Source organism: Trachypithecus francoisi, unplaced genomic scaffold (assembly GCF_009764315.1).
Source record: "Trachypithecus francoisi isolate TF-2019V2 unplaced genomic scaffold, Tfra_2.0 Lachesis_group17, whole genome shotgun sequence".
Taxonomy (NCBI): Eukaryota; Metazoa; Chordata; class Mammalia; order Primates; family Cercopithecidae; genus Trachypithecus; species Trachypithecus francoisi.
This window is the reverse complement of record NW_022681462.1, coordinates 5495999-5523682: the sequence shown is the minus strand read 5'-3', so window position 1 is coordinate 5523682 and position 27684 is coordinate 5495999. Positions and strand designations below refer to the sequence as shown.

General features: G+C 40.7%; 1 protein-coding gene across 1 annotated transcript; it reads right to left on the bottom strand.

Annotated features, from left to right (window-relative positions):
* Positions 1-417: 417 nt before the first annotated feature.
* On the bottom strand, positions 418-27684 carry CFAP36 (cilia and flagella associated protein 36). Its single transcript, XM_033239086.1, has 10 exons — positions 27360-27684; positions 25103-25167; positions 23445-23546; positions 17652-17766; positions 12091-12178; positions 10285-10336; positions 8628-8730; positions 2150-2286; positions 1860-2009; positions 418-1340 (listed from the first exon to the last, which is right to left on the bottom strand). Exons 1-10 carry the CDS (start codon positions 27472-27474, stop codon positions 1239-1241), a joined length of 1029 nt encoding a protein of 342 aa, XP_033094977.1. The 5' UTR covers positions 27475-27684; the 3' UTR covers positions 418-1238.

Sequence of the window (27684 nt, the reverse complement as noted above, 5' to 3'; positions counted from 1 at the left end):
CATCTATTTTCCAAGTCCTATTTGCTCCTGCCTTATGTAGGTGTAAATGATAAATGTAAAATCTACTTTACCATTGCCCAGGGTATCTCTACCCTTGATTGGACTGTCTCATACGTGGGACACCCAGAACTACTCTACCTCATGCACTAGTCACCATACAGTAATAAAAATGAAAATTTTGATCATGTAACTTCCATGCTTTATTCATTTATTTATTTATTTTATTTATTTTTATTTTTTGAGACCCTGTGTCATCCAGGCTGGAGTGGAGTGCTGTGATCATAGCTCACTGCAGCCTTGACCTCCAGGGCTCTGGTGATCCTACCACCTCAGCCTCCCAGGTAACTGGGACTACAGGTGTGTGCCACCATGCCTAGCTAATTTTTTATATTTTTAGTAGAGATGGGGTTTTGCCATGTTGCCCAGGCTAGTCTCAAACTCCTGGGCTCAAGCAGTCTGTCCACCTCAGCCTCCCAAAGTGCTGGGATTACAGTGTCAGCCACCGTGCCCAGCCCCTGCATTAAAATTTTTCAATGACTTGACACTGCTGGTATTACAAAATTTAAAATCCAGAGCTGGGATTGTGCTACCTCCAGCCTGGGCAGCAAAGCAAGATCCTGTCTCTAAAAAAAAAAAAAAAATTAAATCCTCACATTCCCTACAAGACTGCACTATCAGTACCCCACCTGTCTCCAATTTCATATGCTAACCCTCTCCACTCATACGTATATTCCAGGTTTTCAGTATATGCTTTATTTCCTGCTGCAGAACCTGAGTTGTTCCTTACCTATTCTTTGTGTAATTAACCTTCCATTCAGCTTAAAGAGGCTTAGCCAGCCCTGCTCATAGGACTCTACACTTTGCCTTTCTAACAGTTTGGTCTTTGGGCCTTCTCCACTAGCCCCATGAAGGCAATGACCTTGTCAATCTCGTTGACTACTGTATCCTTAGCGCTTAGCACAATGCCTGGCACAAACAGTAGGTAACCAAGTTTGAATGAATGAACATACTATCAACTGGTTTCTTTCTATACCCTCTTTCCAAGGGAAAACATTCAGGAATTTGTATTAAACTAATCAGTATGAGTAGCTGCCTTCCCTACTGTCCATTACCTAAAGTGTTTAAAATAATAAGATACTTGGATTTGCAAAAGTGTTTGAAACTAAAAACCTCGGTGGAAGGACTAAATTATTTTTAAGACAATTTGAACTTCCATTTTGTTAAATTGTTCTTAGTGATTACTTATTAATAACTTCTTCTTTGAGTTTCTCTGCAAGCAGTCTCCTCTTTAGTAATGTTTGCTTCTCCTCTGCTGTCATTTCTGGTTTCTCTGTCATTTCCTGAAAAAAAGAAAAAATTGTCTACAGTATGAAATAGGATCATTTGTCTAAAATTCCCAACATACTGCCTCAAATGAACAAAAATCAGGGGCACTTTCTTGTGGGGTGGAGGGAGAGACAGAAATAGACTAGGTTTCCTAAATCTCTTCTTCATAAAGTCTCTTCTTGGAGAAGCCCTCTTGGAAGTGGGGGCTGGGGTTACTGATGCTGCTCTATGATAAAACATTTCAGAATGCTCAGGTGAAACAGACCACTGACCCTGACATACTCAAAGAAGACCAAGTAAAGAAACAGCATAAGGAAAAAATGTATAATGACACCACTCTTATTTTCTGCCTCAAAAAATCCTTATCACAACAATTTCACTTCCTAGAAAAGACTTAGCAGCTACTGCACTAGGAGGTGGTTAATAGGAATGGGTCTGCAAGCAAAATTTACTAGAGGCTTTCTTGCACCTATTCTGATTTTGAGAGTTCCACTACCGATTTGTAAATCTTGACATATTAAGGCTAGCCATACCTCTACCTCCCCAGTGGGTTTTCCTTTCTGCTCCGTATTTTGTATCTGCTTAGTCCTCATATCCTTTCTCATGGACATCAACTTATCTCTCTTCTGCTTGAGATAGTGTTCTCGTTGCCGAAGTTCTTCTGTTCCAAGTACTGATAAATTCTGGGTCAAGTAAGAAAAGGAGCTATCTAAATTCAAGTCCATTTATTAAGTAGCACAGATGCCCACTGACTGATTCAATTCGAAGTTTGATTTCCTTGCCATTTTGCTTATAGTTATTAAAAGTGATGTCTTTTACTTACTGCTATTGGTCCTTCAATGCTCACGTGCTCTAAGCCAGGAATCTTCAGGCCTTTTTGTGGCAGGGTGGAAGTTTCAGACCTTTCCACTTTTCTTCCCAAAGGTTCTATTGACTGATTAGCAAAAGGCACTTTAACTTCTGGCAATAAGTAGACAATAAGACCAATTAGAATATTATGAGAAATATTAAGTATTAGGCTAGGCTTACCAAAATGAGCTAATGTTAATAATACTTGTTTTTCCTCATATTCAGTCAACATATATTCAATGCCTATATTGTGCCAGCCACTGGGTAAGAACAGTAAACATCATATCTCTACCCTTAAGGAGCTTGGAACTAGTTTCTTACCTACATCTCAACAAGTACCACGCTCCTGCTGTTTGTACAGTACTATAACTACAAAAAGGTAAAATTCTTGTCTAAAGATTAGAACTACACTATAATATAATACAAGATTGCCACATAAGCCAAATAAACAGTATACTAATTCCTTACTACAATGTAATTGGTTTCCAAACTTTTGCTTGCATGTAAAAAGTCAGCCTACATTTTCAGAACAATTAATGTAAAACTATAATTTTTTGTATTGCAAGAGTGTGTGCCAGTAATGTCAATAATTTTTGTTTATAATTATGTTTTGAAGATAACTATAAACCTGCCAGTGCATTATGAAAATGTAAAGTTTTCTAAAGCAAGCAGAACTTGGAAGCACATATAAACATGAGCACTAAATACTTCCCAGCCATTTGGTGACCGTGCCAACCAAGAGAGAGGTTAACATTCTAATTGCTCCTCTGAGCCATTTATTATTATAAGGTGATTGTTTTTAAAAAGAGAAAACATTTTCAGTGTAAATACATAGGCTATGAAAGAAAGCACAGTGAGACAAGCAAAGACATTAAAATGATGCTAAGATTTAAAAGCATGATGGGAAAACATGGCACACATGTCTCTAAATGATTAAAATTTTTGCCACACCTGGTTGATCCTGCCAGTTTAAAAAAAACCTTGCCAGCATACATACTAAAACAGAAAACAGAATTTTGTCTGTTCAAGAAACTTGACAGCAGACCACTGCTCTAGCAGTGACCAGACTGACTACAGTGCCAGAGACGTTGGAGGAAGAAAAGCTCTCCAGGCCCTTGGACAATAGGGGAAATGTCCATGGAAGAGACAAGCTGGAACCAGCACTCCAAGCCAACCTAGACAGGGAGCTACATAACTAACAGAAATAAAGATAGAGGTAAAACACTGCTGTTGTTACTGATAGCGATGTTAGCAGAGGTAGGCTTAGCCCTCAATGGACTCACAGAACTGGAGAAGGGACAGTTCAAATAATTCCTGAGGAGGGGGGAACCTATACATAGAAGCATATATATTCCACTCATGTTCTTTCTCTGGACAGTTCTTGCCTTGGGTTTGTTAATTATGAACAGACGTATATTCTCAGACCTAGAAAGGAAAGTACTTGAAGCCAAAATACTTAGCTTCTCTAATTTCTAGGATGGGAAGATCAGACAGCCAGAAAACCTAAAGAAAGATCATCTCATCTCTGGCAACTCTGCATCAATCTGAGAAAAGATACTATCAATTGCTAGCAGGAATGAGGGAAAGACAGGCAAAAGGACAAAACAGGAGCTCAAACAACTTCATGATTCTTCCAAACTCAGGTTTTCATACTGGGCTTCCATCACTTTGTATGAAGTGATTCTCTGAAATATCAGATATGCCCATTTAAAAAAATAATTTTAAAAACTCAAATCATTACTTTTGAAATTACCATTTATGCTGTGCCATTAATGTGTATAACTGAATCATATGTGGTTTGAGATCAAGTTTTCTATAGCTTCACTTAGATAAGAAAGCAGACAAAGCAAATTTATTCAAATTATGTTAGACACGATTTAAATAGTATATGTACTTAGGTGTATATAAAACAAAGTTAATTTGGGTCAGCAAACTAGAGCATAGACAAACCTAAAGCGGGGGCTTTCATGGATATAATTAAACTGAGGCTATTTCTACTTACAATCTGTAGCATATATATAAAAAAGAGATAAATGGTTTGACTTGGTGCAAAGAAAGAAGCAAAGTAACTTAACAAATCTGCTTCTGGTTCAATATACTCTTATTGTTTTGTCAAATAAGAATCTACCTCCTTAAAATTAATGGTGCTTTCAGTAAACTAGGAATAGAGGGGAACTTCCTCAACTGCATAAAGAGTATCTACAAAAAACTCTAAAACCTAACACAAAACTTAACGGTGACAAATTAGAAGGTTTCTCACTAAGATCAGAAACAAAGCAAAAATGTCCCCTCTCACCGTTCTGATTCAACATCATACTAGAAGTCCTACGAAATCCAGTAGGACAATAAAAAGAAATAAAATGTACACTGGGAAGGAATAAATAAAAATGTCCTTATTTGCACAATACATGATCATCTATGTAGAAAACGCAAACGAACTGACAGAAAAACTGAAGTGAATAATTATATAGCAAGGTTACAGGATACAAATTAATAAACAAAAATTTATCACTTTCCTTTATACCAGTAATGAATAAATGGAATTTAAAATTAAAAATACCATTTACATTAGCACAGCACCCCTAAAAATGAAATACTTAGATATAAAATATAACAAAATATGCACAAGATCTATATGAGGAAAACTAGAAAATTCTAATGAAAGAAATCAAAGAACCAAATAGAGAGATATTCCATGTTTTAATTTAATTTTATTTTATTTTGAGATGAAGTTTTGCTCTTGTTGCCCAGGCTGCAGTGCAATGGCAGGATCTTGACTCACTGCAACCTCTTCCTCCTGGGTTCAGGTGATTCTCCTGCCTCAGCCTCCCGAGTAGCTGGGATTATAGGAACCTGCCACCATGCCCAGCTAATTTTTTATATTTTTTGTAGAGATGGAGTTTCACCATGTCGGTCAGGCTGGTCTTGAACTCCTGACCTCAAGTGATCCACCACCTCAGCCTCCCAAACTGCTGGGATTACAGGTGTGAGCCACTGCTCCTGGCTTTTTTTTTTTTTTTTTTTTTTTTTTGAGACAGGGTCTCACACTGTTACCTAGGCTGGAGTGCAATGATGCGATCTCGACTCACTGCAATATCCACCTCCTGGGCTTAAGCAATTCTCCTGCCTCAGCCTCCCTGGAAGCTGGGACCACAGGCATGCACCACCATGCCTGGCTAATTTTTGTATTTTTTTTGTACAGTCAGGGTTTCGCCAAATTGCCCAGGCTGATTTTGAACTCCTGAGCTCAAACAGTCTTCCCGCCTTGGCCTCCCAAAATGCTAGGATTACAGGCATAAGCCACCATGCCTGGGCTATTCCATGTTTATGGACAGGAAAACTCAATGTCAAGATGTCAGTTCTTCCCAACATGATCTACAGATTCAATATAATATCAATCAAAATTTCAGCAAGTTATTTTGTGGATATTGACAAACAGATTCTAACATTTATATGGAGAGGCAAAAGACCCAGAATAGCCAACACAATATTGAAGAACAAAATTGGAGGGCTGACACTACCCAACTTGAAGACTTCAAACTATAGTAATCAAGACAGTGTGGTATTTGCACAAGAATGGAGAAATAGATCAATGGAACATAATAGAGAGCCCAGAAATAAACTCACATAAATATAATCAATTATCTTTGACAAAGGAGCAAAGGCAATACAATGAGGAAAGGAAACTGGACATCTGAAAGAAAAAATATGAATCTAGACACAAACTTTACACCCTTCACAAAAAATAATTCAAAATAGATTACAGACCTAAATGTAAAATGTAAAACTGTAAAAATCCTAGAAGATAACATAGGAGAAAATTTAGGTAACCTTAGGCATGATGATGACTTTTTTGATACAACACCAAAGGCACACCCTATGAAAGACATAATAAGCTGAACTTCATGAAAATTTCTGCTATATAAAAGACAGTATCAAGAGGATGAGAAGACAAGCCACAGACTGGAAGAAAATATTTTCAGAAGACAAAATCTGATAAAGGACTGTTATTCAAGATATACAAGCACTTAAAATTCAACAAGAAGAAAATGAACCCAATTAACAATAAGAAAACAAACAACCCAACAAATGTAATGGGCCAAAGACCTCAACAGATACATCACCAAAGAAGATACACAGATGACAAACAAGCATATGAAAATATGCTCTACATCATGTCATCAGGGAAATGCAAATAAAACATCAATGAGATACCACTACACACCTACTAGAATAGTCCAAATCCAGAACACTGACAACACCAAATGCTGGCAAGGATGCAACAAGAACTCTCATTTGCTGCCGTGGAAATGCAAAATGGTATAGCCACTTTGGAAGACAGTTCGGCAGTTTCTTACAAAACTAAACATACTCTTACTGTAAGATATAACAATCATGCTCGTTGGTATTTACGCAAAGGAGCTGAAAGCTATGTCCACACAAAAACCTGCACATGGATGTTTATAGCAGCTTTATTCATAATTGTCAAAACTTGGAAGCAACCAAGATATTCTTCAGCAGATAAATGAACAAGCCATGACACATCCAGACAATGGAATATTATTCAGCACTAAAAAGAAATGAGCTACCAAGCCATGACAAGACATGGAGAAATCTTAAATGGATTATTACTAAGTGAAAGAAGCCAATCTGAAAAGGCTACGTACTACTGTATGATTTCAACTACATGACATTCTAGAAAAGGCAAAACTCTGGAAACAGTAAAAGATCAGTGGTTGCCATGGGTTAGGAGGTGGGAAGGATGAATAGGCAGAGCACAGAGAATTTTTAGGGCAGTGAAACCATATACTACATGATACTATAATGGTGAATGCATGTCATCATACATTTGTCAAAACCCACAGAATATACAATACCAAGAGTGAACCCTAAAGTAAACTATGCTCTTTGGTTGGTAATGTTGTGTCAAGGAAAGTTCACCAACATAACAAATGTACTACTTTTGAGGGGGTCGAAAATGGGAGATGCTAGTCATGTACTGGGGCAGGGACTATATGGGGTAAATCTCGGTACCTTCTGCTCAATTTTACTGTGAACCTAAAACAGCTTAAATTAAGCATATTAAAAAAAGAAAGTTGTTCTCCAACTTACATTAAAAAATTAATGGGTAAACATCACACTAATCTCAATTATATCTTCTCAACTAAGGTTTAGAAGAATATATTTGGTGTCAGAAGACAAAGGTAAGCCATAATTTCACCATTGAAGAGTTCAGTGATCTTGGTTGGACAAGTCGCTCAGCTTCCTTGAATTTCTTTAAAAAAAAGAAGGGATGGGTACAGTGGCTCATGCCTGTAATCCCAGCGCTTTGGGAAGCTGAGGCAGGAGGATCACTTCAGGCCAGGAGTTTGAGAACAGCCTGGGCAACTCAGCAACACCCAACAAAAACAATTTTTTTAAAGAAGATAAGAGTAGCCAGGCACAGTGGCTCATGCCTGTAATCCCAGCACTTTGGGAGGCCGAGGCAAGCGGATCCCCTGAGGTTGGGAGTTCGAGACTAGCCTGACCAACATGAAGAAACCCCGTCTCTACTAAAAATATAAAATTAGCTGGGCGTGGTGGCACATGCCTGTAATTCCAGCTACTCGGGAGGCTGAGGTAGGAGAATCGCTTGAACCCGGGAGGTGGAGGTTGCGGTGAGCCGAGATCACGTCATTGCACTCCAGCCTGGGCAACAACAGCAAAACTCCGTCTCAATAAATAAATAAATAAATAAATAAATAAAAGAAAAACAAGGATTATAATATCTACCTCACAGAGTTATATTTTTTTTAACTGAGAAAAGGACATTTATTTAAAACCACAGGAATCCATAATAAAATGAACTGAATTCGTGACCATAATTTCTGTTTCAGAATTACTTGTTTTCTTATATAGAAAATCAGTTCATATTGAAAATAGATTTGCCACATGTTGAAAAGGTCATCCACTAATATTTCCTACAAGGATTCCTATCAATTTTGGTTTCAAAGATACGATTTCTGACCAAATATCTGAACAAAATGGCTACCTCTTATTTTCTAGCTGTACTTAATTCATTAGAAAAGAAATTTGATATTATATTTCCAAGTTCAGCTTCCCACTCTCAAATACCATACAACTACGAGCATCGAAGAGAATACCAAATGTTATGTGAACCTCTCTTGTAAGCTACAGCCGTGCACAAAGGCCAGTTACTCTCTCAAGGAGTTTTGCTCTCTACTCTGGGTTTCAGACTTCACGTGGAAACTTGGGGACTATACACTCTCTTTCAGGTCAGCATCTCATCTGCAACCTCTTTAACCAAATTCACAAAGAACGTTAAATACCAAAGACATTCAATACTCCCTCCCAGGGCTTTTGAAGTTAAATAAGTGTGAGAAACTGGCACATTCTATATGGTGTTTATGTATTCATATTATTGGAGAAAGTTCAGTACACCTCAACCTTACCTGAGGGTGGGTGTGTAAAATGTTCACCATCCCCTAGGGAATTATTCATTATTGCAGCTTCACTGGAATGCACTGTGGGCTCTTCTGTTTTAGCCTCTGATAACTTCAGGATTCCATAATACAGTTTAAAAAAAACACACACAATTTAGATTCATTTTAACTAATTCACTATCTAAAGGATCCAAAGATATTACAGTTTTCTTTTTCTTTTTCTTTTGAGACAGTCTCACTCTGTCACCCAGACTGGAGTGCAGTAGTGTGATCTCAGCTCACTGCAACCTCAGAATCCAAAGATATTATAGTTTTCTTTTTTTTTTTTCTTTTGAGACAGAGTCTCACTCTATCACCCAGACTGGAGTGCAGTAGTGCGATCTCGGCTCACTGCAACCTCTGGCTCCTGGATTTAAACGATTCTCATGCCTGAGCCACCTGAGTAGCTGGGATTACAGGTGTGCACTACCATGCTCGGCTAACTGTTGTATTTTTAGTAGACATGGGGTTTTGCCATGTTGCTTGTCTCGAATTTCTGGCCTCAAGTGATCCACCCACCTCGGCCTCTCAAAGTGCTGGGATTACAGGAGTGAGCCATCATGTCTGGCCTCTTTAAAAGAAAGTATAAAGCATACACTCTTATAAGAAAGTATATACTTTAGGCCAGGCACAGTGGCTCATGTCTGTAATCCCAGCATTTTGGGAGGCTAAGGCCAGCAGATCACCTGCGGTCAGGAGTTCAAGGCCAGCCTGGTCAACATGGTGAAAACCTGTCTCTACTATCAGTACAAAAATTAGGCAGGAGTGGTGGCAGACACCTGTAATCCCACCTACTTGGGAGGCTGAGGCAGAAGAATCGCTTGAATCCAGGAGGCAGAGGTTGCAGTGAGCCGAGACTGCGCCACTGCACTCCAGCCCAGGTGACAGAGTGAGACTATGTCTGCAAAAAAAAAAAAAAAAAAAAAAAAAGTATAAAAGGCTTTTCTGGCCGGGCATGGTGGCTCATGCCTGTAATCCCAGCATTTTGGGAGGCCAAGGCAGGCAGATCACAAGGTCAGGAGTTCAAGACCAGTCTGACCAACGTGGTGAAACCCTGTCTCTACTAAAAATACAAAAATTAGCCAGGCGTGAAGGCATGTGCCTGTAATCCCAGCTACTCTGAAGGCTGAGGCAGGAAAATCACTTGAACCTAGGAGGTGGAGGTTGCAGTGAGCCAAGATCATACCACTGCACTAAAGCCTGGGTGACAGAAAGAGACTCTGTCTCAAGAAAAAAAAAAAAAATGTTGTTCTGTGAGTTACCAGGACAAAAATAAAGGGGAAAAAAGTATAAAAAGTTAAATACAAATGTCTAAACTCGCCAAAAAAAAATGACTTATCTAATTCTTGCTTATATGCATGTCCTGTAAGATTAATTAGTACTGTGTTGTCTTTGTAGGTACTATGTACAGTTAAGTATATACAGTACTATATAATATTCATGGTGTCTAGCAGTAATGCACAAAGTACCTAGAATTATTGATATATTAATATTATTGGTCAATATTTACATTGTACTTAAAATTATGTAGTTCCACATAAGTATAAATTTTAATAGTAAGAACTAGGTGTAAATTTAATAAGAGATAATAGCAATAAAATACTTCTGTTATATATTCTGTAGGCACCTGCTTTTTCCTCTTCCTTTCTTCTTCCTGGTCATATTCCTCTTTTGATTTTCTGAAATACCCAAAAATAAAGTAAAAAGATAAATTTCCTTTTTTGGTCAAAGAACAAATATTCAACTAAGCAACATGGTAACCTAAGCTTACAATAAAAGGCACATTAGACACAAAGATGGAAGATAATCAAACCTTGCTCTAAAGTGGCTTACAGTCAACTGGGAAAGACATACATAGGCATACAGCATAATACAGTTAGTGACATAAAATACAGGTCTACTCATTCCTTCTAGAACTCTGAATGAACCCTAGCTGAACAAAGATCAACAGATTTGAAATCCTGAACCCAAATGTGAATGGCAAATCCCATTAATAAGGACTTCAATCTCCCTCTTTAGAGTGATCAGTTACATCCCTCTTGATAAGAGCCAGTACACCCCTCTCAATAAAATGTCATTGTTCCAGTGGCATCTGAGCTATTAGCAAGCACTTGTGATACCACTGTGCCAAAGCCCATCAACTTTTGTAAACTGCTGAGACAGTCTGATTTTGGAAAGTAACCAAGTTCAACTGTTATACATGTTCATAACTAAGTTCTATTACTTACAGTAGTATATCCCCTCAAAAGGTCTTGGAAAATAAAATCTGAAAATACAGTGTTGACCAGTTTTCAGGCCACCAATCAACCAACACAACCAGTCCAAATCAAAACTTTACCAGTCCTCTGAACCAAACACCCTTACCTCTCAAACCTGTAAACTCAAAGCTTTGTGTGTTGTCTCAGGCTCCCATTTGCCCCTGCCATCCAAAGAGGGATCTGGCAAGAAAGGGTTGAGTTCACCTGCCTATCTGCCACCCTCTCCATAATCACTCAAACCCCCTGAAATTAAGCGCTGTGTCCTGGAGCTCCTGCCATAGTTTCCCACCAGCCCATTGGTGGATCTTCTCTTCTGCTTCGGAGGTGGGACAAAGTACCTAAGTGGGGGGAACTGTAGGATGCTAGAAGATGGTCATGTGTGGTAGTAAAGTTGGAGAAGAAGTGACCCCAAAGGCCAAGGCCATAGTCTGCAGGTGACACTGTGATTATAGGCATCCTTTTGCCCTAAACCTAACATATTCTCACAGGAGATTTAAAAATTAGGAGCTACTACTGCCCCTTCCTTCCAAAATTCCCATAAAGGTCAGGGCACAACAGGCCCAAAAGAAAAAGAAATGTCCATTAACATTTCTTAGTTCTGTGTGGATCCCCTTAGTGGTCTGCATACTCCTTGTCAGGCATTTGGCTGAGAATCATGTAACTGGGGAAACAAAGAGATCAGCAAGATACTCATCTGGGATAGACCCCTCTCACTGTCCTCCCTCCCTTGAAGGTTACTATCACCAAGTCAGCTATTCAATCTGTGGAGTCTGGATGCCCAGCCACCTACTATGTGACACCTAGAATATGCCACTTCCATAGTGAGATCCAGAAGCCATGGAGTAAGCTAAACAGCTTGTTTAGCTCAAGTCATTATACTTCTCTCCAGAGATCAGGCTAGGTCTACCGCAACTTTTTCCCACTGGTAGCTACTTTCCTATTCCTATGATGGGGGTGTAAAAAGACCCTCTCATTTGGGCTGATCTGGTATAAGTTACCTGAAAATAACTTTTTCTGTCATTAAGAAATATATTCACAGTCATAAAATGATAAGTCATTTTGATAGTCTTCAGTAGAGAATTTAGCAATTTTATTAGTTCACATTTATTGGGCAAAAAGCATATGTACAGATCATATAATAATGATTCATTTTAAAAATAATTGAAGAATGGTACCTAAGAGCTTCCCTCAGGATTTTCATCTCTTCCTGTTCAAGGTCACTGACCTCATCAGAGCCCTCGGTTAAGCAGTCAGGTAATATACCTGTTCAAAACCAAAGACCACATGGAATAGTATCAACTCAATTGAAAACATGAATTTCTCACCGTTCTAGTTCCTTACGTACAAGTTACCTTTAGATCTATCACTGTAACATCCTAAGCTATTATCTTTTTAACTATCATCCATTTTATATTTATTTATTTATTTTGAGACAGAGTCTCTTTCTGTCGCCCAGGCTGGAGTGCAGTGGCACGATCTGGGCTCACTGCAACCTCTGCCTCCTGGGTTCAAGCGATTTTCCTGCCTCAGCCTCCGGAGTAGCTGGGATTACAGCTGCCGGCCACCATGCCCAGCTAATTTTTAGTAGAGATGGGGTTTCACTATGTTGGCAGGCTGGTCTCGAACTCCTGACTTCAAGTCATCTGCCCCTTCGGCCTACCAAAGTGCTGGGATTACAGGCGTGAGCCACTGCTCCCAGCCATTTTTTTTTTTTTTTTGAGACGGAGTCTTGCTCTGTCGCCCAGGCTGGAGTGCAGTGACACAATCTCCGCTCACTGCAAGCTCTGCCTCCCAGGTTCACACCATTCTCCTGCCACAGCCTCCCGAGTAGCTGGGATTACAGGTGCCCACCACCATACCTTCCTAATTTTTTGTATTTTTAGTAGAGACGGGGTTTCACCATGTTAGCCAGGATGGTCTCGATCTACTGACCTCGTGATCTGCCCGCCTCGGCCTCCCAAAGTGTTGGGATTACAGGAGTGCGCCACCACGCCTGGCCCACTCCCAGCCATTTTTAACTATCATCTTTTAAGCCTTTTCCTATTTTACAGAATAAGCCTCACCAAAAACCCCACACTTTTAACTAGAAATATCTTAGTAATTATTTTATTGGCAATTAAAAATAACAATGTATGGCAACAAAAATTTGTTAATATGTTTTTCTCTTCCATAATCATATAGTGTCTAAGAATATACTATGGAAATCATTGAGTTAGGCTTAATAATGAAACTGCTCTCAAAGGTGTCCCTTAAATGAGAAGAGTCACAAAACAAAATATAATTTTGTTAATTGAAATAGCATTAGAAGTCTTCATTTATATAATAATGGATGCTATTGAAAAGGGCCCTGCTTACTATGTGTAATAAAACCATGGTGCTAAGCACTCCGGGGGGATACAAAGATGAATAAAACAATCTCTGCCCTTGAAGCTTCTGTTCAGATGTTGGTCTAATAATTATAAACCAGGGAAGTAGCAACTTCAGCCCAAGAAAATAAAAGGTAACTTAAAATATTGGTTTAATTTACTTCATTACTTTTATCTTCCTTCAAAGCAGGTGGACTGGTAATAATTGTTCTGTTTGCATCTATAATTATTACATTCCACAACATTAGCAGAATGCTTCTTAATTTTTACCTTCCATTTCTTTATCCACATATGACTGTAGGATTTTGGATCCACTCTGAAGTAGCTTTATTACTCTAATCCTCCTGATGTTTAAACACATTTTTAAAAATTAGATGTTTTCTTCTGAGGTAAGTGCAATTGTAAGAAATAATGCAGAAGGCTGCCATGTACTGTTTACCCAGTTTCCCCAAGTGGTAACATCTTACAAAACTATAGCAGTACAATATCACAACCAGAAAACTGACATTAAATAATCCATTAATCTTAAGTGTATTTTTGCTCAGTCAAAAGATATAAAACTATTATTCTCCTAATAATATTTCTGAGGAAAACTGAAAGTACTAAGAATAATACAACAGTATGAAGTAGTTAAAAAACCATCAAAATAATATTCTCATTTGCAATTTCTCTAAATTATTTAATAAGATACCAAAAAGATAAAAAGAATCCAGAGAGCCTTTGAATTTTTCTCATCATTAGAACTATTTTCAAATTAGTCTGCAGTTTTGAGTATAATCGACATTAATCTAAGGTATCCACCCCTGGATCTTAGTTAGGCAACATTCTTTTTTTTTTTTTTAGTTTTGAGACAGGGTCTTGCTCTGTTGCCCAGGCTGGCATGCAGCGGTGCTATCATAGCTCACTGCAGCCTCAAACTTTTGGGCTTAAGCGATCCTCCTGCTTCAGCCTCTGAAAGCACTGGGACCACAGGCATGAGCCACCATGCCCAGCCAGCAAAACTCTTAAGTACATGTATTAGAAATTCCGTAGCAGAAACTAAGTATTGGCTTATGTTTAAATGTAAGTAAAATGCCCCATGCTGTGGCCTGACAACAGTCATTATTCTACATAATTCCCCTCCTCCTTCCTTGCTAATAGAAGTCAGCTTTTGCAGAATTATCAGGCAGCTAACTACTTGGAGGCAGGGCCCTCCCCCATCCCAGGAGAGTGACTCCTAATTGGTTCAAGCCAATCATAATGGCTTGAAATCAAGTCCCATTCTCCTTGCCAGATGATTTAAGAAAGGCAAGTGACCCCCATCCTAATCAATAGGACTTGAGGGAAAAACTGGAGGGTTTCCATGAAATTGTTGTCTTGCTAACAAAAAGAGATGTAGAGGAGGAAATATTCCATTTCTTCATAAGACATTGTTGAGTCTGCATTCAATGCAGCCAGAGTACAATCATGAGAGAAGATCCTGAGAATGGCAGAGTATAAAGATGCAAAGTGTCAGGGTCCTTGATTACATCACGGAGCCACTAAATTAACCAATCCCGAACCTGTCTTCCTTCTCTCCCTTCCTCTGGACTTCTTGTTCTGGGAGATCTTTTCTTCACTGGAGTGTTCTGTTACTGACAGCCTGAGGCATCCACATGATACAAGGTATGTATTTATTCCCTTTTTATTAAAATCTAAATGAGTTTCCAATAAAATTCCAAACTGAAAACTAAAGAATGCCATTGTCAAGTTCACTATTTCTTTTCCTGATCTCCTAAAAAAATTTGTTTACTAACATTCTTATTAAAATTATCTAACCCATAAGTCAGAATAAAGCATATTTTCAGGAAAATTCAGAGGAAAGGATTTTATAGAGCAAACCATAGTGGAAAGAGACTGTTTTCCAAACTTATTTATATCAAAGTAATAGCACCGTGTCATGCATTCTTCAGGGTTAGGGTGGTGTTCTTCCCCTACACACAGACAACAGTGCTATTAGCTGCTAGGGAAAGCATCTTGGGATTCTAGTAGATGATGATGATGGTGGCTGGCTCTAATAGTCTCTACTCACATCAGTCAAATGAGAAGGAAACTTCCCAAGAAGGGCTCTGCAAAATTCTCATGTTTGCCAGGCAACAACGGAAGCCCTATTGTTGCATGTTCCAGGCCCTTAAGAGCCAATGATACAACTGAACTATAGATCCCTTATCTTCAAGAAACAATCAAAGGAAAGGTCCTGCTGCCAAACCATTAAAGAGGTTATGGGCCATGGTAAAAAAAAAATATCATGGCAATCTATTGAGCTAAGGAAGACATAGAAATTAAGGCGAGGTTACCACAGCAAGAAATTTGAAACAGAGATGATAATCTGGGTTAGAAAGGAGATGGCACAATAACAAGTAGCATGGTTAGAAACTCAGCTGTTTTGAGTCCGGATGTTAAATGTAGTTCAGGTACACAATAAGGGAACAAGAGCAGGAAGAGCTAGAGAGAAAGTGAACTTAAGCACAGAGGCAGGGAAAAGATAAAGCCAACGAGGGTTAATAGGGCTTTGAATTCCACTTTCTCTTCCACATGATGCTGGTACAAGCTTATCTGTCTCTGCCCAGTGCCCTAGAACAGTGAGTGTTGTTGTGGTCCCAGGACCAGCAGCTTCAGCATCACCTGGGAACTTGTTTGTGTTCGTCCATTTTCATGCTGCTGATAAAGATATACCCGAAACTGGGCAATTTACACAGGAAAGAGGTTTAATGGGACTTACATTTCCACATGGCTGGGGAAGCCTCACAATCATGGCAGAAGATAAAGAGGAGCAACCACGTCTTACATGGATGGCAGCAGGCAAAGAGAGAGCTTGTGCAGGAAAACTCCCGTTTCCCAAAACCATCAGATCTCATGAGGTTTATTCACTATCACAAGAACAGCATGGGAAAGACTTGCCCCCAAAATTCAATTACCTCCTACTGGGTCCCTCCCACAACATGTGGGAATTCAAGATGAGATATGGGTGGGTAAACAGCCAAACCATATCACTGTTAAAAATACAAACTATCGGTACCCCAGACCTATTAAATCAGAAACTGGGAGGCAGCTATATGTGCTTCAGCAGTCCTCCAAACATTTCCAATGCTTGCTAACGCTTAAGAATCACTGCTTCCGGCCACTTTGGGAGGCGGAGGTGGGCAGATCACGAGATCAGGGGATCGAGACCATCCTGGCTAACAGGGTGAAACCCCATCTCTACTAAAAATACAAAAAATTAGCCAGAGTGGTAGTGGGCGCCTGTAGTCCCAACTACTCGGGAGGCTGAGGCAGAATGGTGTAAACCCGGAAGGCAGAGCGTGCAGTGAGCCAAGATCGCGCCACTGCACTCCAGCCTCCGTGACAAAGCGAGGCTCCATCTCAAAAAAAAAAAAAAAAAAAAAAAGCCGGGTGCGGTGGCTCAAGCCTGTAATTCCAGCACTTTGGGAGCCCAAGATGGGTGGATCACGAGGTCAGGAGATCGAGACCATCCTGGCTAACACGGTGAAACCCCGTCTCTACTAAAAAATACAAAAAACTAGCTGGGCAAGGTGGCGGGCGCCTGTGGTCCCAGCTACTCGGGAGGCTGAGGCAGGCGAATGGCGTAAACCGAGGGGGCGGAGCTTGCAGTGAGCTGAGATCCGGCCATTGCACTCCAGCCTGGGTTATAGAGCGAGACTCTGTCTCAAAAAAAAAAAAAAAAAGAACCACTGCTTCCTACCAAGGTCCTAACAATCATAAGTCAGAAAAAGGATGGATACCTCTCAACAGTAACAACAACTACAACCATTCAAAAATACTCAGTTTCATAAACATAATCGCCGGGCAGAACATTGAACTCTGTGAAATCCAAAGTATCACTGAATTCTGGTTTCCTTTTTTTGAGATGTCAAATACCAATCAGGAAGTTTATATTCTTTTTTTTTTTTTTTTTTTTTTTTTTGACACGGAGTCTCACTCTGTTGCCCAGGCTGAGTGCAGTGAGATGATCTCAGCTCACTGCAAGCTCCGCCTCCCGGGTTCACGCCATTCTCCTGCCTCAGCCTCCCAAGCAGCTGGGATTACAGGTGCCCACCACCACGCCCAGCTAATTTTTTTGTATTTTTAGTAGAGAGGGGGTTTCACCGTGTTAGCCAGGATGGTCTCGATCTCCTGACCTCGTGATCCGCCCGCCTCAGCCTCCCAAAGTGCTGGGATTACAGGTGTGAGCCACTGTGCCCAGCCATATACTCTGAAATCTCAAGTCAGCTGAAGTCTTTCAAACTTGAAATAAATGTATACGAGACAGCTACATTTAAGACTATATTAGAATTAGTCAAAACTATTTTAAAAAGCATTTAGCACTTAGATTTCTAACTTCAACGTTTTACCATTTCTCTCTTGAATTATTCGAATGGCTTGCAGCTGCATTTCAATGTTTTTCTGGACCATCATTGCTTTAAAGATAGTAAAATCTTCTGCTGCCAACACAGGTTGCAAAATGGCCTGTGGAAAGAAGTCTCAAGTGAAATGAAGATTCAAGTTTTAAAACTATTTCCCACACATTCAAACCATTTCTACTGCAAAACAGTAGATTAATTCAAGAATGCTACATTGTTATTTATGATTAGATGTCTCAAAAGGACAATTTTAAAATGTATTTTAATAGCCTTTAAAACAGGGTTCTCGGCTGGGCACAGTGGCTCACACCTGTAATCCCAACACTTTAGGAGGCTGAGGCAGGCAGAACACTTGAGGTCAGGAGTTTAAGATTAGCCTGGCCAACATAGTGAGACCCTGTCTCCACTAAAAAAACAAATTAAAAAATTAGCAGAGCGTGGTGGCGCACACCTGTAGTCCCAGACCAGAGAATCATTTGACCCAGGAGACAGAGGTTGCAGTGAGCCAAGATCGCACCTCTGTACTTCAGCCTGGGTAACAGAGCAAGACTCCTCAAAAAAAAAAAAAAAAAGTTTTCAAAAAGATGAATATTATGATTGCAGTGAGTTGAGATCCGGCCACTGCACTCCAGCCTGGGTTATAGAGCGAGACTCTGTCTCAAAAAAAAAAAAAAAAGAACCACTGCTTCCTACCAAGGTCCTAACAATCATAAGTCAGAAAAAGGATGGACACCTCTCAACAGTAACAACTACAACCATTCAAAAATACTCAGTGTCATAAACATAATCGCTGGGCAGAACATTGAACTCTGTGAAATCCAAAGTATCACTGAATTCTGGTCTCCTTTTTTTTGAGATGTCAAATACCAATCAGGAAGTTTATATCTTTTTTTTTTGACACGAAGTCTCACTCTGTTGCCCAGGCTGAGTGCCTCAATAAAGTTGTTTAACAACTCAATAAAGTGGTTTAAAAAAAAAGAAAGCTGAAGTAGCTTCATTTAATTTCAGATAAAGTAGACCTCAGAACAAGAAAGAGGATCAGGAATAAAGAGAGGCACTTGTTTATAATTCTATAAAATATAATACTTTATGATTATTCTGATTATGTATTTTATATATAGTATAATTACATAATTCCTTATAATTTTATAAAACAAAAATTGTGGCCAGGCACACTAGCTCATGCTTGTAATCCCAGCGCTTTGGGAGGCTGAGGTGGGCAGACCCGAGGTCAGCAGTTTGAGACCAGCCTGGTCAACATGGTGGAAGGTGTGTACCACAATGCCCTTCTAATTTTTTGTATTTCATAGGGATGGAGTTTCACCATGTTGCCCAGGATTGTCTCAAACTCCTGGGCTCAAGCAATCTGCCCACTTTGGTCTTCCTAAGTGCTGGAATTATAGGTATGAGCCACCATGCCTGGCCCACATGTGTTTAGTTTTAGAGTGTGTTGTTTAATCTCCAAGTATTTTGGTTTTTTCCAACAGTTATTTGTTTCCAGTTTAATTACGTTGTGGTCTGAGAGCAGACACTGTATGATTTCTCTTCTTTTAAATTTGTTAAGGTATGTTTTATGGCCCATCATGTAGTCTGTCTTGATGAACATTCTCTGTGATCTTGAGAAGAATGTGTATTTTTGATTGTTGGATGAACTGGTGTATGTCAATTAAATTCAGTTGACTGAAGGTGCTGTTTGTTTGTTTGTTTGTTTATTTATTTTGAGATGGAGTCTTCCTCTGTCGCCCAGGCTGTAGTGCAGTGGTGCAATCTCAGCTTACCACAACCTCCACCTCCCAGGTTCAAGCGATTCTCCTGCCTCAGTCTCAAGTAGCTGGGATTACAGGTGCCCACCACCACCCCCGGCTAATTTTTGTATTTTTTTTTTTTTTTTTTTTGAGACGGAGTCTCGCTCTGTAGCCCGGGCTGGAGTGCAGTGGCCGGATCTCAGCTCACTGCAAGCTCCGCCTCCCGGGTTTACGCCATTCTCCTGCCTCAGCCTCCCGAGTAGCTGGGACTACAGGCGCCCACCACTTCGCCCGGCTAGTTTTTTGTATTTTTTAGTAGAGACGGGGTTTCACCGTGTTAGCCAGGATGGTCCCAATCTCCTGACCTCGTGATCCACCCGTCTCGGCCTCCCAAAGTGCTGGGATTACAGGCTTGAGCCACCGCGCCCGGCCTTTTTGTATTTTTAATAGAGATGGGGTTTCACCATGTTGGCCAGACTGGTCTCGAACTCCTGACCTCAAGTGATCCACCCACCTCGGCCTCCCAAAGTTCTGGGATTACAGGCATGAGCCACCATGCCTGGCCTGAAGGCGCTGTTTAGTTCAACTATGTCTTTACTGATTTCCTAAGGACTGGATCTGACCGATACTGATAGAGGGTGTTGAAGTCTCCAACTATAATCATGTATTCATCTATTTCTCCTTGCAGTTCCGTTTCTGCCTCACACATTTTGTTGCTTTGTTATTAGGTGCATACACATTAAAGATTGTTATGTCTTCTTGGAAACTGCCAGATTTTTTCACATTAATGTGGGCATACCAATAACATTTTAATTATTTTATTATTATTATTATTTTAGAGACAGAGTCTCACTCTGCAGCCCAGGCTGGAGTACAGTGGTACAGTCATACCTCACTGCAGCCTCAAATTCTCAGGCTCAAGCAATCTTCCCACTTCAGTCTCCCAAGTAGCTAGGGCTACAGCAGTGTGTCACCATGCCCAGCTAATTCTTATATTTTTATTTTTTGTAGAGATGGGGTCTTGCACTGTGGCCTAGGCTGGTATTGAGCCCCTGGCCTAAAGCAATTCTCCTGCCTCAGCCTCTCGAAGTACTGGGATTACAGGTAGGAGCTATCACACCCAGCCAAAATATAGTGGCTCATACCTATAACCCCAGAGCTTTGGGAGGCTGAGGCAGGAGGACTGCTTGATGCCAGGAGCTCAAGACCAGCCTGGACAACACAGAATGACCCCCTATCTACAAAAAACCTAAAAAATTAGCCAGGCATAATGGTACACAGCTATAGTCCTAGCTACTCAGGAGGCTGAGGCAGGAGAGTCACTTGAACCCAGGAGTCAGAGGTTGCATAGAACTGTGACTGCACCACCGCAGTCCAGCCAGGGTGGCAGAGAAAGACCCTGTCTCAAAAACAAAAACAAACAAACAAAATATATTTTCTATTCCTAGAATTAAAGGTAATCATCAAATGAAAAGTTGTGCAAAAGAGGAAGTGCTGCATTAAAAAGTAGTCAAAGCAACCTCTTCTAGGCCATCATAACAAGATAATTTAAATTAATAAACATTTATTGAGAACTATGTACTAAGAACTAAGTTTTCATCTCTGTTCTACCAGCAGAGAGTGCAGAGATACTAAAAACAGCTCAAAGGACTTACAATTTAGTAGGGCAAGTAGACTTGTAGGAAACTATAATTCAAGGTAGAGTAACAAAAATATCAATTTAAAATTGACCTAGTTAAGTAGAATGAATCCTGGTCTGACTAGAATAAGCAGCAAAGCTGCTATAACAAGTAGCATTTCAACCAGGCCCTGATAATGAGGATTTCTTCACATTATGAAAGGAATGATGGAGTGGTGTGGGGAGGGGGCCATATATTCCAGGTTAAGGGACAGCATGAGCAAAGGTAGGTGCACAGATGCCTATAAGAGCAAGTGGCGGCCAGGCACGGTGGCTCACGCCTGTAATCCCAGCACTTTGGGAGGTCGAGGCAGGTGGATTGCCTGAGGTCAGGAGTTCGAGACCAGCTTGGCCAACATAGCGAAACCCTGCCTCTACTAAAAATACAAAAAATTAGCCGGGCATGGTGGTAGGAGCCTGTAATCCCAGCTACTTGGGAGGCTGAGGCAGGAGAATCACTTGAACCTGGGAGGCAGAGGTTGCAGTGAGCTGAGATTGCAACATTGTACTCCAGCCTGAGCAACAAGAGCGAAACTCCAAAATTCCGTCTCAAAAGAAAACAAAAAAAAAAAAGAGAGAAAGTTACCTGGAATGGCAGTAGAAAATAATATATTGGGGAACTATAGCAAGGGATCATGGCTAAAAATATAATGTGGAGTCTCATCTTAAACAATTCTTACCATATATTGCTAAGAAATTACAGTTTATTTGGTAGAAAATGAGATGCCAAAGCCAGTGTTTTGTTTTTTGGGGATGGGTCTTAATCTGTTGCCTAGGCTGGAGTACAGTGGCATGATCTTGTCTTACTGCAGCTTCAACCTCCTAGGCTCAAGTGATGCTCCTACTTCAGCCTCCTGAGTAGGGGTACTCTGGGAGAACACCACCACAACCTACAACAAGCTAACTTTTATATTTTTTTTAAAGATGAGGTCTCACTATGTTGCCCAGGCTGGTTTCAAACCCCTGGCCTCAAGCAATCCTCCTGTCTTGGTCTCCCAAAATGCTGGAATTATAGGCATGAGTCACTTCCTGGCTTTCAGTTTTTGAGCAGAAGGCTACTTGGGTAGTAGCAACAGATCCCAATCCTCACCCTCTAAGCAAGGACACTCAGTTGGCTTGCCAGGACTGGGGATACTGGCTCTACTACTTAGTTAGCTGTGGACTTTGGACTATTTGCTTAATATCTCTGTGCTTTGGTTTCCTCCCTTCTTTTTCTTTTTCTTTTTTTTTTAAGACAGTTTTGTTCTTGTTGCCCAGGCTGGAGTGCAATGGCGCGATCTCAGCTCACCACAACCTCTACCTCCCAGGTTTAAGCGATTATCCTGCCTCAGCCTCCAGAGTAGCTGGGATTACAGGCATGCGCCACCATGCCCGGCTAATTTTGTATTTTTAGTATAGACCGGGTTTCTCCATGTTGGTCAGGCTGGTCTCAAACTCCTGGCCTTAAGTGATCCACCTGCCTCAGCCTCCCAAAGTGCTGGGATTACAGGAGTGAACCACCATGCCCGGCCTGGTTTCCTCATTTCTAAATGGAAGTTATATAGTACCAGTTTCTTAAGAGGTGTCAGGAAGATTAAATGAGATAAAACATGTCAAGTGCTCAAAATATCAACTAGCACAAGCCCTCAATAAACATTAGTTTATAAGCTGGGTGTGGTGGCTCACGCCTGTAATCCTAGCACTTTGGGAGGCCAAGATGGGCAAATCCCTTGAGCCCAGAGTTCAAGACCAGCCTGGGCAACACAGCAAGACCCTGTCTCTACAAAAAAAATACAAAAATTAGCCAGGTGTGCTGGTGTGGCACCTGTAGTCCCAGCTACTAGGGAAGCTGAGGTGGGAGGATTACCTGAGCTCTACAAAGAGCTGCGATTGCACCACTACACTCTAGCCTGAGCAACAGAGTGAGACCCCATATCAAAAAAAACAACAAAAACAAACATTAGTTTATAAACATATGTATTACTACTTCAGCCTAGCACTACACAACCAGTAAGATAATATAAGTAGTTCCAAGAGAAGGAAGCCGCAGGAGCAAGTGACTGTGGATCTGCTAAAATTATAAAAGGAGCAACTGCAGAATGATTGGAGATCTATGTAAATAAAGCAGTAGTTTGTATAAACCCTGTGATCGTATTCTAGTTCTGAGTTTAGAAAGGTCACTTTGAGTTGCATCAGTTCATTAATGCCTCAAAGTGTCATTTTTCAGGGTTGCTCTCAAAAAGAACTCTTATGTGACGAATTATCTTTCTACCTCTCACAATGTCTAAAATATTACGCTTTGTCAATCAAACATTCAAATTTAAGTGAAACCCTGGGCATTTGTTAAAACTGTTTGTTAGCATAATAACACAAAGCAAAAACCTGTGAGGTATGGGTCTTTGCAAGACGAGAAGTACATGCTTCTTGAAATTGATCTTCATTAATTCCAATTTCTTTGAGGTAACCTTCTAACAGCTTTTCAACCTAAAAAAAAAAAAGTTTAACTTTTATAATTACACAGAAAAATTCTACATGACAGTTTGCATATTAAGTATTGAGTTTAGAAACGTATCATCGAATTTTTTGCAAATATTAATCTACATAATATTACAAGACAGTGACATTGTCTTTCACCAAAACACAAATTAAAAGTTAGTATTTTTGTTGAAAATCACATGAAATTGTATTTCTTCCAAAAGAAATAGTTGAAGTCAGGATTATAAAGTTCAGTGTGGCACAACTCTTCTGCTACCCAGAGGCCTTTTTTTTTTCCTTTTCTTTTCTTTCTTTCTTTTTTGAGATGGAGGTTCACTCTGTCACCCAGGCTGGAGTGTAGTGGTGTGATCTCGGCTCACTGCAACCTCTGCCTCCCAGGCTCAAGCAATTCTCCTGCCTCAGCCTCCTGAGTAGCTGTGACTACAGGCACCCACCACAATGCCCGACTAATTTTTATTTATTTATTTTTTTAGTAGAGATGGGGTTTCACCACGCTGGCCAGGCTGGTCTTGAATTCCTGACCCCAGGTGATCTGCCACCCTGGCCTCCCAAAGTGCTGGGATTACAGGCATGAGCCACCACGCCTGGCCTTTTCTTTTATTTTCTTTCTTTGAGACAGGGTCTTACTCTGTTGTCCAGACTGGAATACAGTGGCACAGTGATGACTCACTGCAGCCTTGACCTTCCGGGCTCAAGAGATCATCCTCCCACTTCAGCCTCCCGAGCAGCTAGGACTACAGGCACATGCCATCACAACTGACTAATTTTTGTAATTTTTATAAAGATGGAGTTTCACCATGTTGCCCAGGCTTATCTCAAACTCCTTGGCTCAAGCAATCCACCTGCCTTGGCGTCCAAAGTGCTGGGATTACAGGTGTGAGCCACTGCGCCCCACTGCCAGAGGCATTTTTTAAAATCACAAGACAGGCCAGGTACAGTGGCTCATGCCTATAATCCCAACACTTTGGGAGGCCCAGACAGGTGGATCACTTGAGCTCTGGAGTTCGACACCAACCTGGGAAACATGCAGAAACCCCATCTCTACAAAATACAAAAAAATTAGCAGGGTATGGTGGTGCACACCTGTAGTCCCAGCAACTCTGGAGGCTGAGATGGGAGGATCACTTGAGCCTGGGGAGGTGGAGTCTACAATGAGCTGTGATAGTGCCACTGCATTCCAGCCTGGGTGACACAGCAAGACCCTGTCTCAAAAATAAAAAACAAAAAAATCATAGGACAACCATGACTAAGTGAATCATATGTCCCTGGATGCATCAACAAAATTAGAATAAGATATAAAGAATACATGCAAGAACCCATAAAGAATTGTAAAATCATTACGTAGAGTACAGGAGATAAGAAGTCATCCAAATGAGACACTCAGAGCACCTGTGGAGACAGATACAACTAGCACTATTGTTAAGGTAGACTGGATTTTTGTAAAATTAAGGATTTTTAATGTAAAAATATTTTTCTTCATTTAGAAAAGCTATAAGTAATATTACCCTAATTACCTTTAAAAATCAGTGAAAAAAAATACTCACTAGTTCTTTGTATTCCTGATGAATCTCTGTATAGGTCAATTTGTTTTCTTCTTCATCATCAAAAACTAAATTTAAAAGAAGATATTACACAGTGTAAAAAACAAATCATTTTATTAATGCAAATTTAAAAATCCACTCCTTAGAAATAGAACTATCATTCTTATAACCTGGCTCTTCAGCTTTGAATTCTTAGGGTTTATCTTTGAAAAATATATAAACGAATATATCTAAAAATATATACTATTGGCCAGGCACTGTGGCTTATACCTGTAATCCCAGCACTTTCAGAGGCCAAGGTGGGTGGATCACCTAAGATCAGGACTTCAAGACCACCCTGGCCGATGTGATGAAACCCCGTCTCTACTAAAAATACAAAAATCAGCCAGGCGTGGTTGCGCGCGCCTGTAGACCCAGATACTCGGGAGGCTGAGGCAAGAGAACTGCTTGAACCCGGGAGACGGAGGTTGCAGTGAGCCAAGATTGCACCACTGCACTCCAGCCTGGGCGACAGAGTGAGACTCCATCTCAAAAAAAAAAAAAAAAAAAAAAAAAAAAGTATATATATATATATATACCACATGTATATATACTATTAATTGTAAACCAGCTTTTTTGCCTACTTGAGAAAATATTTAAAATGAATACTACCTCATATTTAAGACAAAAACACATTTCAATCAATATGAGGCAATAATTTCTTCATCACTTTTAATGGAATATTATTGTTAATGGTTAAATCCTTTTACAATAGGTTCCAGATTATTTTATTGTACTGGAATTTTGCTGATGTAAATGTTATGGAAAGTGACCAGTTCATTTTTGTTACCACAGATAAATAATGAAGTTAAATAACATCAAAACAAGTGTTTACTGAATACTCATATGTATAAAACAATGCAATGAGCCAAGATCGCGCCACTGCACTCCAGCCCGAGCAACAGAGAGACACTCCGTCTCCCCCACCCAAAAAAAAAGAGTACAAATAGAAGTTATTTTGTTTTTGAACACTGTTTTAAAATTACCTGTAAAAACAACCCTTTAATAACTACTATTTGAATTTCGATTATAGCAATGAAAACGTAATAAAAAGATTCAGTGGTCAAACTGAATTTCATCTTTACCAGATTCATGATATCTTGGAATTTAAAGAAGTCTTAAAAGGTCATCCAGGATAACCGACCATTTGATAGCTGAATAGCTGAATCCCTCTAACCCTATTAAGTCGCTATCAGATCCATTCAAACACAGCTGGAGCCGGGAAGCTCATTACCTTCTGATACAGGCTAACTCATCTTGAATACATTCTGTCATGAAGCACTTCCTTCACTGAAATTTGTTTTCCTGTAGCTTGTACCAACTGACCCTAGCTCTATTCCATTGAACCTTACAACACAAAACAGGTGTTCAAATAACTGATGAATATTACTACCCTCAAAGTCTTGCCCGACTAAACAACCACAATAACGCTTGGGCACTCATTTACATGACGTGTTTGCTAGTTCCTTTTCTGCGAATGCGCTGCAAAGTCTCCACGAACTGAACGCAGAACTCCAAGCGTGAAGAACTGCTCAGAACCCGGAGATGTCTGTCCTTCACAGGGAATATAATGCCCTATCTATACGCCTCATTTGTTCCAAGAATGGTTCCCGGCGCCACCTCGCAAAGTTTTAGTATAGCCAAGAGTAGAGAGCTCACCAAGGGGAATACAGGCCACCAAAATCACCGGCTCTGGGCTTCCTGGAGTTATCACAAGCCCTCCTTTGCAGTTAACTGTTGGTTTGGAGTGAATCATTTCTCATTTCCTAAGCTGACTACACCGGGCGAAATGCTAGGGATCATAAGGAACTCAGGTAAACCGACGCTTCTCCTCTCAAGTCTGGGAAAGCTGTTGAAGAAGCTCAGCCAAACAGTCCACCTGCCCAGGGCGGAAACGTTCGGGACAGAGTGAGAGACCGAATTGAAGATTCAAGTCTAATGTTCCTCGGACGTGCGCTTGGGCCCTAGGGAAGGGGAGCCTCGGTCCCCATTTTCAGCTCTGCGAAAGAACACATCGGCAGGGTGAAAGGAACTGCTCCTACATAACCAGCTCTAAACCTGACGACGGGGGTGGAGAAGGGGGTGAGGGGAACAAGACCTGGCGACAGGGGTGGACACGGGGGATGGGGGAGACGAGAGATGATTTGTGGTTACCAACCCCCTGCCCGCCGCTGGTGTGAGAGAGGAGAAGAGGATTGTCGGTTCGGACTCTGGTTTTTACCTGCGCATTTCTGTTCCACAAAGTCCAAGATGGGGATGGACCAGTCTGGGTCTCGCAGGAACTCCGCGATGCCCTCCACCACCCACTCCACCTGGTCCTCTTCTTCCGCAGCCATCCCGCCCCAAAGGGGAAACGGGGAATATCCCTAGGCCAGACCGCCGGACCCCGCTTAGGCCTTTGGGCCACCAGGAGCGGAGAGGGAGTAGGGGAAGAGCTGGCCCGCAGTCGCTCAACCCCCAGGAGAGACCCTACCAACCAGTTAACGCAAAATGGTCGCTATGGCAACACACGTAGCCGCCCTAGACCGCGGCCCGGAAGTGAAGAC